The sequence below is a fragment of the Triticum urartu genome, chromosome 7A, assembly GCF_056163025.1.
Source record: "Triticum urartu cultivar PI428250 chromosome 7A, HENAU_Tu73, whole genome shotgun sequence".
Lineage (NCBI taxonomy): Eukaryota > Viridiplantae > Streptophyta > Magnoliopsida > Poales > Poaceae > Triticum > Triticum urartu.
In genome coordinates, this window is record NC_141879.1 from 508,649,115 (window position 1) to 508,661,846 (window position 12,732).

Consider the following 12,732-nt stretch of genomic DNA (forward strand, 5'->3'; position numbering starts at 1 on the left):
GTGCATTAGGAGGAAGCCCTGCCTGTTATAACAGGGCGGCAAATTCTTTTTTGTTTTGTTTTTGAAAAAGCCTAAATTCGCGGCAATCTCGACGCTTTTGTTTCTGCTCCGTCTTCTTTTCCTCATGATGGATGAAAGCGAATGATTGCAAGGAAGCCTCTTCACCCTTTACACAGACAGTATGATGGCGCCAGGAAAAGGATAACAACAACAACACCACCACCCATGGCCATGGAGGGGAAGGCCCGCACTACTAACCAAAGCACTGATTGAACTCAAGGCCACTATTCGAAACCAACAGGGTTTCGGAGTTGCATCACCTTGCAGTGCATGGTGCATATGTGTAGTGTAGAGGAGAGCACGGAAAAGACCACACGCCAAAACGAATCTAGGACCATCTACTACAGCAGAGTTAACCGAGGCAGCGCCATTCCTGCAGTTCCCTTGGAACAGAAACAGAAACAGAAACAGAGGAAGATTACGACGGCCTGATGCGATCTTCCAACCACCAGACATGGAGAATCATCGCAGTTTGACGCTTCTGCGTGCACCCAAAGCACAGCACAGTTACAAATAATGTCACTTGGAGCAACCAAAGAGTGTTCCAGAAATGATCAGACGAAATGAAAGCAACGTTCTTCTCATGGCTCGCCAAACACAGATGAAAGAAAAGACTTTGCGGTACAGACAGAGCACACCAATTTACAACGGAAACCGCATACAACACACGCGAATCAAATCAAAGTAGTGCAGTAGTAGTAGATACACACACATCAGCTTACACAATCTAACATGCTTGTTCCGAACGAACATACAAGGAAATAACAAAGAGAATACACGTAGGTTATATATATAAGTAAATCCCTTTCTCATCACACATAAAGTCCATCACCCTTGTAAGATGCGATCGCAGGAAAGGAAACAGATCGGGTTCATCGTTCTTGCTACTTCTGGTTCTTGCTCTTCTCGGCGGCCCTCGGAGCTGAAAAGCGGGAGTAAGTTCTCACGTTACAAGTTTGAATTAAGCACAAACAGTTAGTCATACTGACAGTGGTAAATATAGAAGACAATTCTTCCTCACACACACACACACACACACACTATGCAAACATAGACATGCAAGTCCCACAGTTAATAGAACAGGCCTAACTTGCTTCACCCAAATTTATTCTTCTAGCAGTATATATAGAATAAAGCAGTGCAAGCAGTAGATTCTCTGCCAGCCTTCCATGACAAAAACTCACGGACACAAGTGACGATTTCCTATTCTGCTACATATTAACAGTACTTACCGAGGCCCACTGCATCTGACCCCTTCATGATCCTCATCCTCCTACAGCTGTCTGTGAACATTCTGTGGTACCAGAAAAATGAATATATATTACCAGTCATGTGGCTTTTTATGGACAGGATGAATACTGGATCAAGCTCAGGAACTCATTGGAATGTGCAAAATCTTGGTGGGCCAGGCATTGCAATGATGTGGCAGACTCATATGGGAAACAAAGTAATACATCATGGCTGGATGAAATCAAGAACTCACTAGAATGTCTTAAAAAAATTCAGCTTCACAAAACATGTACAAATCAAGAACCCGCTGGAATGTCTAAAATTGCTTTCTGTTCGACCCTTCTGTAATTCATTGCTGATGTAATGACCGCTTACGGTCGACTCCTTGGTATGGGGCTGCCAATCTCTTTTGAGTGCAATACGACAAATGGTGCCCCCCCCCCCCCCCCCTCTTCAATCTCGAAAAAAAACATGCACCATTCCCATTTATTTGTACAAAATTATTTCAACCAAATCTTCATAGGAGGGAGATATGAATTTTCAATAACACTCCAAATCAATAGCCCCAGATGAGACACTTCAGCAATTAAAGTACTCCAGTAAATTAAATGCATTACTGTATTAAGCTTTGTTACTTCATTAAAATATTTAAGACACAGGAGGCCAGGGTGTATGCATATGGACAACATAGAAAGTAAAAAAAAACTCGCTGATTAGATAGTTGCAAATACAGATGAAAAGCATTAATATTGCTGCAAAATCTGTATTGCTAGCGCATAATTTTATCAATATCCATATTACTCAATACTCACCGCCATGGAACATCACCAACAAGCATCCAATCACCATCCTTATCCTCATAAGTGAGCACAAGTTCAGTGCCGCTTTTAAGATCCATCAGCCGGCAATCAGATAATCCATCTCTTCCCGATTTTCCAGTCGATTCACCATGACCTGCAGGAACCAGGAACACACGGTATGCAAGTAAAGCCCTCTCAAAGAACATTTGCAAAAGAGTTATACTGGAACTAGCATTCATGGGAACATATCTGTGAAAAGAAGTCCAACTAAGGCTTGTAGTGACATGGGACAATAATGTTATTACCATGTGAACTCATTTCTACAAACCTCACAGGCAAAATCAATGATGTTCCTAAGGCTGCAGTCAGTACAAACCATGTTATGTGATCCTGATGACATACAGTTCAGAAAGTTGAGACCTTAAATTAAACAAGCACAATAGCTGGTATTTATTCTTTACGAACTGAGGCAACCGTCAATTACCAGAACTAAAGACCCTAAAACGCCAAATACTACAATATGTGAAACCATATTAAGTATCAAAATGTATGGAGACGGAGAGTACATGTATACGGTAAAGACTGCACCTGCCCAAGTAAAAATACGTAGAAAAAAGTATTTACTCACCAAACAATTATGAATATACTACCACACAACATCAACAAGCCTATTGTGGCATCCCAAGCAATAACTGAGCCAAAGATGAAGGGTAAAACAAGAGCTCACCAACAGTAAAGCCGCTGAACTTTTTCTCCAGCTCCAGCGAGAGGTCCTTATAGTTCTTATACATCTTAAGATCCACCTTCCTGAGGTAAGGAGCACCATCCATGCTAACCTTGACATAAAGGCAGCCTGGTGCCGGTGCCTGCTTCGCCTCGGCCTCGTCTTTGCTTCTGGGAGCAGATAAGTTCGTCGCCATGGTGTTCTTCCTGTAACTGCGTATTGGTGGCCATCCTACCACCTGTGCCCTGTTACAGACATTCTAACATATCAAACACATATCCATTAAGAATTAAGGCTGCTTTAGTAGCCACAAAGTACTGAAATTACAACAGAAACTGAACCAGGACCACAAGGCAAGGGGATACCGGATTACTATTAGCTTGGAAGCAGTGGGTAGAATTAGATATGCTTGGGCGGATGCACAAAGGGGGAAAAATCCATGTGAATTGGCGCACTGGCTAACTAACTTACTGCAGTGATTCCAGGAGCAAGTGGAGACCAGACAGACAAAAGTCGCTTCTTGTCCAAAGCCAACAAGGACGCGCACAAGAAGAAAGCTTCTTCAGCTTTTTCAGAACCACCACAGGTTTTATTTATTTTTTCTAGTCTTATAGTTCTGCTCATTAGGATGATATTTGAAGATGAATTGCTCCTATAACACGATCTGCTAAAACTTATTGACAGAAACTGAGAAACGCAGAATGATTGTTGTGATTTGGCGTCACAAGAATGAACATTTTTCAAGGAAAGGGGGGGAGGAAAACCATAAATACAGTAAGAAAGTAATCAAGTAAATCAATAACCAGTTTTATTTCCGCCAGAAAGGCTGCAAACAACAACCCACCAGAAATTTCCCTGTTTAAACTTGGTTATTGTTGAATCCCACTAAAAAAATTGTTTGTTGATGCCGAAGCATTTCACGCCAAAAACTTCCCCTGGTTGATGCCGAAGCATTTCACGCCAAAAACTTCCCCTGTTTAAAACCCCAGTCATGTCTGGTAGGAAGGAAATTAAATCGAGCAAACTTATTACTAAGAATCTTCGCATGAAACCGCCAAGACTGCTCGCAAGAAATTGCTACGACAAACATCAAGAAGTTTTATTTAAATATAAATGGAAATGAAGGTAAATAGATGAATAAAATGCTCAGAACCACCAAGGCACCAACCGGCGCCCAGTCCACCTACTTGGCGGCCGGCGGCTGCGCCTTCTTCTTCTCGTCCTCCTCCTCCGCCACCGCGCCCGCGAACCCGCGTTTCGCCCCGCCCTTGGACAGGAGCTCCAGTGTCAGCGGCGCCTCCGAAGCCGCTCCACCGCCGTCCCCGGCAGCGTCCTCCGTCCCCGGGAGCCCCAGGCGCAGCTCCGTGGCCGCCGCCGCCGCTGCCGGCGACAGCCCGATGTAGTCCCGCTCCTGTGGTGGCGCCATGACCAGCGCAATCAGGCGAGCATTACGGCGCCGCGCGCTGGGAGATCTTGGCTTTTGAGAGGCTCGTCGATAAGGGGGGGAGGTGGGTCGGCTCTGTGCGTGCGGGAGGACGGCCCGTGTTGCTTGCCGCTGCGGTTGTGTGTGGGTTGCGCGAGTGGGGAAGACGGAGGGGGAGAGGGCACGAGAAAATGGGGTTTAATGGTGCGTGTTTGCGGGGAGGCCCTTTGGTTTGCTCCGTAATTGCACATGGGGTGTGGTCTTAGTTTATGCTTTTGTTTTGTCTTTTGCATTTTTTTATGTGATTTTGTCTTTTCTTTTGGGAGGTTCGGCAGTGTGGGCATCAAGAATCAGATGTTTTGCTTTTTAGGCGGTAGATAGTTTAGAATAAATGTGTAGAGTGTTGCCTCTTAAGCATGATTGAATCTTGTCGGAGAGAAAATTACTTCAACTGATCCATATTACTTGCCGCTCCTTTGGTACAACCTTAAAACCACTTACTCCATCAATGTGATAAAGCAAGTGGGTCATTTTGAACCTCATTGTGCTCAAACCCCCTTTCTTTGTTCAACCATGTCATCTTCCTTTTTTGCCACCACTACCATTATCTTTTTCTAGCCCATGAATCTACCTTTTCATCATCTATTGCTATCGCCGTGGGGTATGTCTCCGCCTCCAATGTCTTTGACATGGGCCATTGTTGATGTCCTCCTTATTTATCATCTTTATTGTTCTCCCCTAACTTCTGGCGCAAGCTTCTCGCGTTCTTTGCGACAAAAGAGTGCCACAAAAGCTAAAAGTCGGGTTCTATAGGACGGCAATTCGACCTGCAATGTTGTATTTGATGCTGAGTGTTGACCTACTAAAAGGCGACATGTTTAACAGTTAGGTGTAGCGATTGAAGAGAAGCTTGTCCAATATCGTCTGAGATGGTTTGGGCATATTTGGTGCAGGCACCCAGAAGCTACAGTGCACAATGGACAGTTAAAGTGTGCTGAGAATGTCAAGTGAGGTTGGGGGTAGATCAAACTTGACATGTGAGGAGTCTGTAAAAAGAGATACGAAGGACTGAAATATCATCAAAGAACTAGCCATGGACAAGGGTGCGTGGAAGCTAACTATCCATGTGGCAGAACCATGAGTCGGTTGCGATATCTTATGGGTTTCAACTCTAGGCAACCCCAACTTGTTAGGACTTAGGACTAAAGACTTTGTTGTTGTTGTATTGTTCTCCCCTAACTTCCATAAACCTCACCTCCGTCGCTTCCTAATGTCTCCTCTTTGGATTAGTGTAATTTTAACCATTAATTATGGCGACCAAAGGCATAGGCCACGGTAGAGTTGGTATAAATGACAATAGTACCATTGTACCAAAGAAGCGAGGTAGAAGCTATAGGTCATTTTCTGTGGAAGAAATGTTCTATGTAGCAAAAGCAAGTACTCCCTCTGATTTAAAATAATAGGAGGAAGTATTAGTTATCTTCGTTGCTTACCGTAAGAAGGTTACATAATGTGATAAAACCATAAGAGATGTGGTTTTCACACATCTGATTGTGTCATTCTAATGACTAAATGGATGTTTATGCATTTCATCAAATTTGGAATTTAGTTAACACTATACATTTGTTTGCACTGAACTAAATTTGCATTGCACTTTTTAGTGCAAAATAGCCGCTTCAAGCCTATCTTTGGACTAAAATTATCATGTCGCCTCACCTACATACCTATAGAGTTGCCTTTCATCCCTATACAAACTTTTAAACTCCATCATTATCAACCAAAATTTGTTGGACATGGTTGACGACAGAGGCTACTTTGTGTTTATTCATGTACAGAAGAACATAAGTGAATAATTAGAGGATTTCTATTATTAAACTTGTATATTTAAATTTCAACCATGTATTCACACCATAATTTTTTCGACCATAAAATCTTCTAATTAGGGTTGACTTGGTGAATAGAGATTAACAGTTGGCATGTTGATAGGGTCACTTGAGTAAGTAGGCCATGCGGTTTTTTGCATGTATCATTCACAAAACTAGATAACATCACACGTGTTGCTAAGGGGATTGTTTCTAATGTATTTAAATGAGATAAGGTTGTATGAAACATGAATATTTAGATTAATAATATATGAACTAAAACATAAAATTTATATTTTATTTTTTTGAGGGTAAACATATATTATATGTTGTATTTAATTATTATATGGTCAAAATATATTTATTGTATTAAGTAGTACTCCCTTCGTCTGAAAAAGCTTCAAGTTTTTTCGGACAGAGGGAGTACAATACAATAAAAATATTCTTTCTGTGCTAGTTCTGCTGGACCCTTGATGAGGTGGAATATTGTGGGAATGTTGAGATAAATAGAAATAGTGGAATCCACTAATAATAGAAAACTTCTTCACATGCAAGTTAAGGTGGGTCTTTAATGAGATGGCATATGTGCATTTTTACATAAATAGAAGTAGTGGTGATCATCTTCTCTCGGTTTGAAAGGCTACACAATGTGGTAAAACCATAAGAGATGAGGGTTTTCACACATTTGATTGTGTCATTCTAATGAGTAAATGGATGCTTGTTCATTTCATCGAATTTTGAATTTAGTTAACACTGTACATTTGTTTGCAATCAACTACATTCACATCACACTTTTTAGTGCAAAATAGCAGCTTCAAGCCTATATTTTGGACTAAAATTACCATACAGTCGGTCTTACATGCCTGTAGAGTTGCCTTTCATCCCTATGTAAACTTTAGAACTCCATAATTATCAACCACATTTTTTTGGACATGGTTGACAGCCAAAAGCAAAGTGAATAATTATAGTGTTCTTCTAAATAGCAGCCACCAACCCCCTCCCTCCCTCCCTCCCCACCGCACGCGCCGCGGGCCACTCCGGCCGCGGCGGCCACCCACCCGTCTTACCCCCTTTACTCCGGCTGCCGGCCTAGGGGCTATGCCGCCTCGCTCCCCTGCGAGTGCTCCGGCTTCGCCGACTGCGAGCGCTGGATGGGAGACGCCCGAAAAGGAGGAGATCCAGGGCGGATCCAGCGGTCCGTCGGAGGTGCTGGTGACCCCTCTCACCCCGTCGCCGCGGCTTCCCCGGAGCCCAAGCCGTCACCCGTCTGGATCCGGGGCGGGTCTCGAAGACGCTGGCTTCGGACCGGCGGCTGGAGGCGTGGCTCCCCCATCTGAGCGCCCCCGCCTAAAATCCATTGTGGTAAGTGCGAATCCCCCTCCCTCTCCGGTCACCGACGACATTGAAGCTGGATGGGAGATCCAGCAATCGCGCAAGAAACGCCGCGCCAGCCAGGATCCATTTAGTGCTAGGCAGAAAGGGAGGAGCCGGCCACTTCGCCACAGTCACTCCCACGGGCACTCGGCGGGCAGGGACGCCTTTTTAAGCAGATTCAAGGGCCTCTGCTTCCGTTGCCTCAGCCCCCGCCACCGTAGAGTAGACTGTAGAGACCCTCTCCGGTGCATAATCTGCAAACTCCAGGGCCACTTCGGCCGCGAGTGCTCTGAGAATCCCCGCAACAAAGTGGTTGCTGCCCCTCCGCGCTCCCCGCGCCGGCCAGTCCGCGAGCGCCTGACCTTCCCACCTCCGCCTGCACCTCCGCGTCAAGCTATGGAGCCGGGCACCCTCATCAACCACGGCCGGCGCCCACGCAACAGCCACAAGGTCATCGCCTCGTCACCGGCGATGGAGCATCAGCTCTTCCTGCTAAGCCAGCACGCGGTCGTGGTCACCGCGGTGGGCACCAAGGCGCACGCGGCGAGCCCGCTCTCCCTCGGCCGAGCGATCGAGCGCGAGCTCAAGATCCCCCCACACCTGCTCCGCATCACCAACCATGACCCTGCAGACTTCTTCGTCTACTTCACCATGCCGGCGCACAAGGACCTGGCGGTGCGGCGCGGCTCGCTGTCGGTGGACGGCGTGCCGTTCCTGCTCGAGCCATGGCGGGAGGACGCCCACGCCGTCCGGCTCAAGTGGATGCTGCATGCTTGTGTCGTCATCGAGCGGCTCCCCATGCAGCTCTGGACGATCGAGGGCGCGATCGAGGCCATTGACGACATGGTCATCGTCGACCGCCTCGACAGCCGGACCCACGAGCGCGTCGACACCAAGCTGTTCGCTTGCTGGGTCTGGTGCTGGGACGTCGCCCACATCCCCACGAAGCGCACAATTTGGAAGCACGCCCGGGGCGCGGGACGCGTCGACAAGATGGTGGGCTACTCCCCGCCGAGCGGCGCCGTTGCGCCACCGCCAGAGCTGCTGCAGTACGATCTGCTCATCCACCTAGACCGCGTAGAAGACTGGACCCCGCTCTCGCCGCGCTCCTCCAACTCGCCGCAGAGCGGCGTCCCCTCCGATGACGACGAGCCCGACGAGCGCCCCTTCCCTAGGGTCGAGCCGGGCGTCTGGGCGGAGCGCGTGGAGGACGGCCGGTCGGCGCTTGCCCCGGTACCTACCCTGTGTCCCCAACCCCGTGTCGCTTCGACAGGGTGCAGGGGCATGCCGGCCACTGAGGGCCGGCGCGACGACGACGGGGGTGACCCCGGGTACCAAAGGCGGAGCTGGAAGGACACGCTCCTTGGCAGGGGGCGTGCCAGCGACCGCGGATCGTCCCCTGCCCTAGTGCCACCAACGGGCCGTTCGCGCAGCCGCACCCCCGCCTCGCGCCACCGTCAGGGCGCACCGCGGGGCCGACAACTGTGCATCGACAAGCAGGCCACGGTGGAGCCCACCAGGAGGAAGGAGGCGGCAGCTGCACCCTCCCGCCAGCCTAAAGCCCGGGGAAAGAGCATGGCCCGGCGCACGAACGGTGGCTCGATGGTGGCGGAGTCGTCGGGCGGCCCCTTGCTACTTGCTCCACCGCGCCCGCTCAGCCAGGACCATGCTGGGGAGCCGGTGGCGGTGGCAGACCCGGTCGAGGTGTTCTTCCAAGGCGCAAAAAAGAACCTCCCTCCCCCTCCCCGCCCCGACGCCATGGCCTCGAAGATTGACGAGGCGATCGCTGCCAAGCTCGACAAGCCTCTCTGCTTCGACGACGTGGAAGACGGAGGCAGCGGCGGCTCATTCGACATGGGTCCGGCCCTTTCCCTGGCCCGCCATACCCCGCTGGCTGCAGACACGCACGAGATGCAACTGGGCGTGGTCACGCAGAGGGTGACGGAGATGCAGCTCAGAGAGGATGGAGCTGACGACGAGCCCTGGCTGGCCCTCTTCTCCAAGCCGGCGCCGGCGATCGTTGGGAAGTCACCGGCAAGGAACAAGACGCCTGCCAGGGCTCGGCCTCACGCCACGCCGGTCAGGCAGAGTGCCCGCCAAGCTGCAAACCCCTCCCCGGTGCCGGTCTCTCAGAGGGCAACGCTCCGGCTGGTGCAGGGCCTCGGCGTCCTTGGGCCAAAGGAGAAGATGACGGCACGGGCTGCTGAGGCCCTCATCCGCCGTTTCGACGAGCCCTTGTCTGAGACGACATTGCGGCCATCGCGAAGCTCACCTGCCTCGACGCCCACGCCCTCAAGGCAATCGCTGGCATGCCCAGCCAGCAAGGAGATGCCGCGGTGCCCCAGTCCCCATGTTAGAGGACCGTAGCTTTGTGTTCGGCCGACGACGACCAGCAGTTAGCTGGGTAGAGTTAGGGTTTATTTCCTGCATGATGCGCTGTCTCAGTAGCCAGGTTAGAGGATTAGATGTTCGCCGGCGGGGTTTTGGGCCTATTGGTGGCCGTCGGCGACCCCAGGTTGTACGGAAGGTGTTCCTGTGTTTTATGAATCCTGTAGTAGTTAGTCGTCGGCAATCTGATGTGCACCACCCTGATCACCCCCACCGTAGCAAGAGCTTTTCTCGGCCACCCCATGGATGACACAAACATACCAATCATGAGCTGGAACGTGAGAGGACTAAACACGCCGGCGAGGCGCTCTGTCATCCGCGATGCTGCCCACACGCACAAAGTAGCAATTCTCTGCATACAGGAAACTAAAATCGACTGCTGGTCCACTAGCTTAGCTAGAGAAATAGGAGGCACCTGGCTCGACCAGCGCATAGTTCTCCCCGCCATTGGAACTAGGGGAGGGGCGGCCATCTTCTGGAACTCCAGCATGCTGACGATGCAATCTCACTCGATAGGGCAGTTCTCTATCACAGCAAAAGTACAGACAGGAGGATTAGGCAAAGAATTCTGGCTGACCACGGTTTATGGGCCCTCTGATGAGGATAGGAAAGATGACTTCCTCGCGGAAATAGCTAGAGTCGCCCCGCCAATTGGCCAAGCGTGGCTCATCAACGGCGATTTCAACATTATATATGAGGCTAGAGATAAGAATAACACCAACATCAACCGCAGGCTCATGGGTAAATTTAGAGCAGCAATCGATGCTAGTGGCCTACGCGAGATCAAGTGCAAAAACCGCCGCTTCACCTGGAGCAATGAGCGCCTAAACCCCACCCTAGTTAGCATCGATAAATTCTTCTGCACCATCGCTTGGGAAGGGCTCTTCCCGTCCTTCCTCCTGCATGCTGCATCAACTTCATGCTCAGACCACTGCCCTTTGCTCCTCGCGCCTGCAGCAGCCCCTCGCCGCCCAGCAACATTTAGATTTGAGTCTTTCTGGCCCCGGTTCCCACGCTTCCAGGAAACGGTGCAATATGCCTGGAACCGCCCAACAACAACGTGATGCGCTTTTGCGAGGCTACATGAGAAAATGAGAAGGGTAGCTATGGATCTCAAAATCTGGAGCAAATCTCAGTTTGAAGGGGCCAAGCTTCATATGCACATTGCAACAGAAGTAGTCCTACGCCTAGATGTTGCTCAAGAAACTAGAGCCCTCTCTGACGCAGAATTTCACCTTAGGAAAATGCTTAAACTCAAAATCTTAGGCCTTGCTGCAATTGATCGAGCACGGAAGCGCCAGGCATCTAGGATTACTTGGCTGCGTGCTGGAGACACGCCAACCGCCTTCTTCCAAGCGAAGATAAATGCTAGGAGACGGAAAGCATTCATCCACATGCTCCACGGTCCGTTCGGTGTAGTCACCAGGCAGGAGGACAAGGAAACCTTGATCTACGACCACTTCTCCTCCTTGCTGGGCACGGCAACACACCACGGCACAACCATTGGCTGGCGCTCACTTGACATGCCCAGGCTGCAGGGTGGAGGACTGGACAACCCGTTCACGGAGGATGAGGTGTGGCGTGCTATCAAGGCGTCACCGGCAGATCGAGCGCCGGGCCCGGACGGCTTCTCTGGCACCTTCTTCAGGGCATGCTGGGCAACTATCAAAGACGACATCATGGCTGCGTTCAATCAGTTTTACAACTTAGTAGGCAGCAATTTTGGAGCTCTCAACACCGCGGTCGTCGCACTACTGCCAAAGAAAGACGGAGCGACGACAATCAACAACTACAGGCCAATTAGCCTCATCCACTCCATAGCAAAGTTCATCTCCAAAGTACTTTCCCTCAGGCTTGCTAGTGTGATCCACACGCTCATCTCGCCAGCGCAGTCGGCTTTTCTTAGGACTAAGTGCATTCACGATAGCTTCCTATATGTTCAAAACTGCATCAAGGCCCTGCATCGACGGAGAACACCGGCTCTTCTTCTCAAATTGGACATAGCAAAGGCTTTCGATAACGTGTCATGGGAGTACATCCTCGAGCTTCTGCAACATAGAGGCTTTAGTGCGCATTGGAGAGATTGGATAGCACTGTTGCTGTCCTCCTCCTCTTCGTCCTTCCTCCTCAACGGCATCCCCGGAAAGAATGTCCGGCACCGGCGAGGCCTACGGCAGGGCGACCCACTGTCACCTTTCCTCTTCATCCTGGCGATCGACACACTCCACCACCTTCTTCAGGCTGCAGCTGAGCAACGCATCATTGCTCCGCTGCCAGGATGAGAGATAAAGGTTAGGATTAGCCTCTACACTGACGACGCGGTTATCTTTGCAAACCCTGTTAGGGAGGAGATCGATGCACTCATGGAGATTCTTCGTGATTTTGGCGCAGCCTCGGGGCTGCACATCAACCCCTCAAAGTCGATGGCCTTACCCATTAGATGCGAAAATATAGACCTAGGGTACATATTGCAAAATTTTGGAGGAACAGTGGGGCACTTCCCAACGACTTACCTGGGTCTGCCGCTGACGCTAGCCAGGCTGCGACTCGCGAACCTACAGTTCATCATAGATAGGATCAAAGCCCGTCTCGCGAGATGGAAAGGGAAGCTGCTACCATTGGCTAGTCGACGTGTGCTGGTTCGATGCGTCCTCAGCGCCATGCCTACGTTCGCTTTGACTGTCCTTCGAGTGCCGAAGAAGCTTCTAAAGGAGATTGACAAGTGCAGGCACAGATTTTTATGGAAGCAAGATGAGGAGATCACAGGTGGTAGCTGCAAGGTCAATTGGACAGCAGTGTGCGCTCCCACATCGCACGGAGGACTGGGCATCCTCGACCTCGAGCGGTTCAATCGAGCCCTTAGATTGCGGT

General features: G+C 50.0%; 1 protein-coding gene across 1 annotated transcript; it reads right to left on the reverse strand.

The window, feature by feature from the left end:
- Positions 1–624: 624 nt before the first annotated feature.
- Positions 625–4,415, reverse strand: LOC125519688 (auxin-responsive protein IAA21). Its single transcript, XM_048684420.2, has 5 exons — positions 4,002–4,415; positions 2,818–3,059; positions 2,103–2,244; positions 1,293–1,354; positions 625–982 (listed from the first exon to the last, which is right to left on the reverse strand). The coding sequence occupies exons 1-5, from the start codon at positions 4,238–4,240 to the stop codon at positions 945–947; spliced, it is 723 nt and encodes a 240-aa protein (XP_048540377.1). The 5' UTR covers positions 4,241–4,415; the 3' UTR covers positions 625–944.
- Between the last annotated feature and the right edge of the window lie 8,317 nt (positions 4,416–12,732).

What these genes read in the sequence shown, in the direction of transcription:
- LOC125519688 (XM_048684420.2), bottom strand. Translation starts at nt 4,240, where the DNA reads ATGGCGCCACCACAGGAGCGGGACTACATCGGGCTGTCGCCGGCAGCG. An exon ending in GCGCAGCCGCCGGCCGCCAA is followed by an intron (nt 3,060 to 4,001) that starts GTAGGTGGACTG and finishes TGTCTGTAACAG; the next exon opens with GGCACAGGTGGTAGGATGGC. An exon ending in GTTCAGCGGCTTTACTGTTG is followed by an intron (nt 2,245 to 2,817) that starts GTGAGCTCTTGT and finishes TGGTTCCTGCAG; the next exon opens with GTCATGGTGAATCGACTGGA.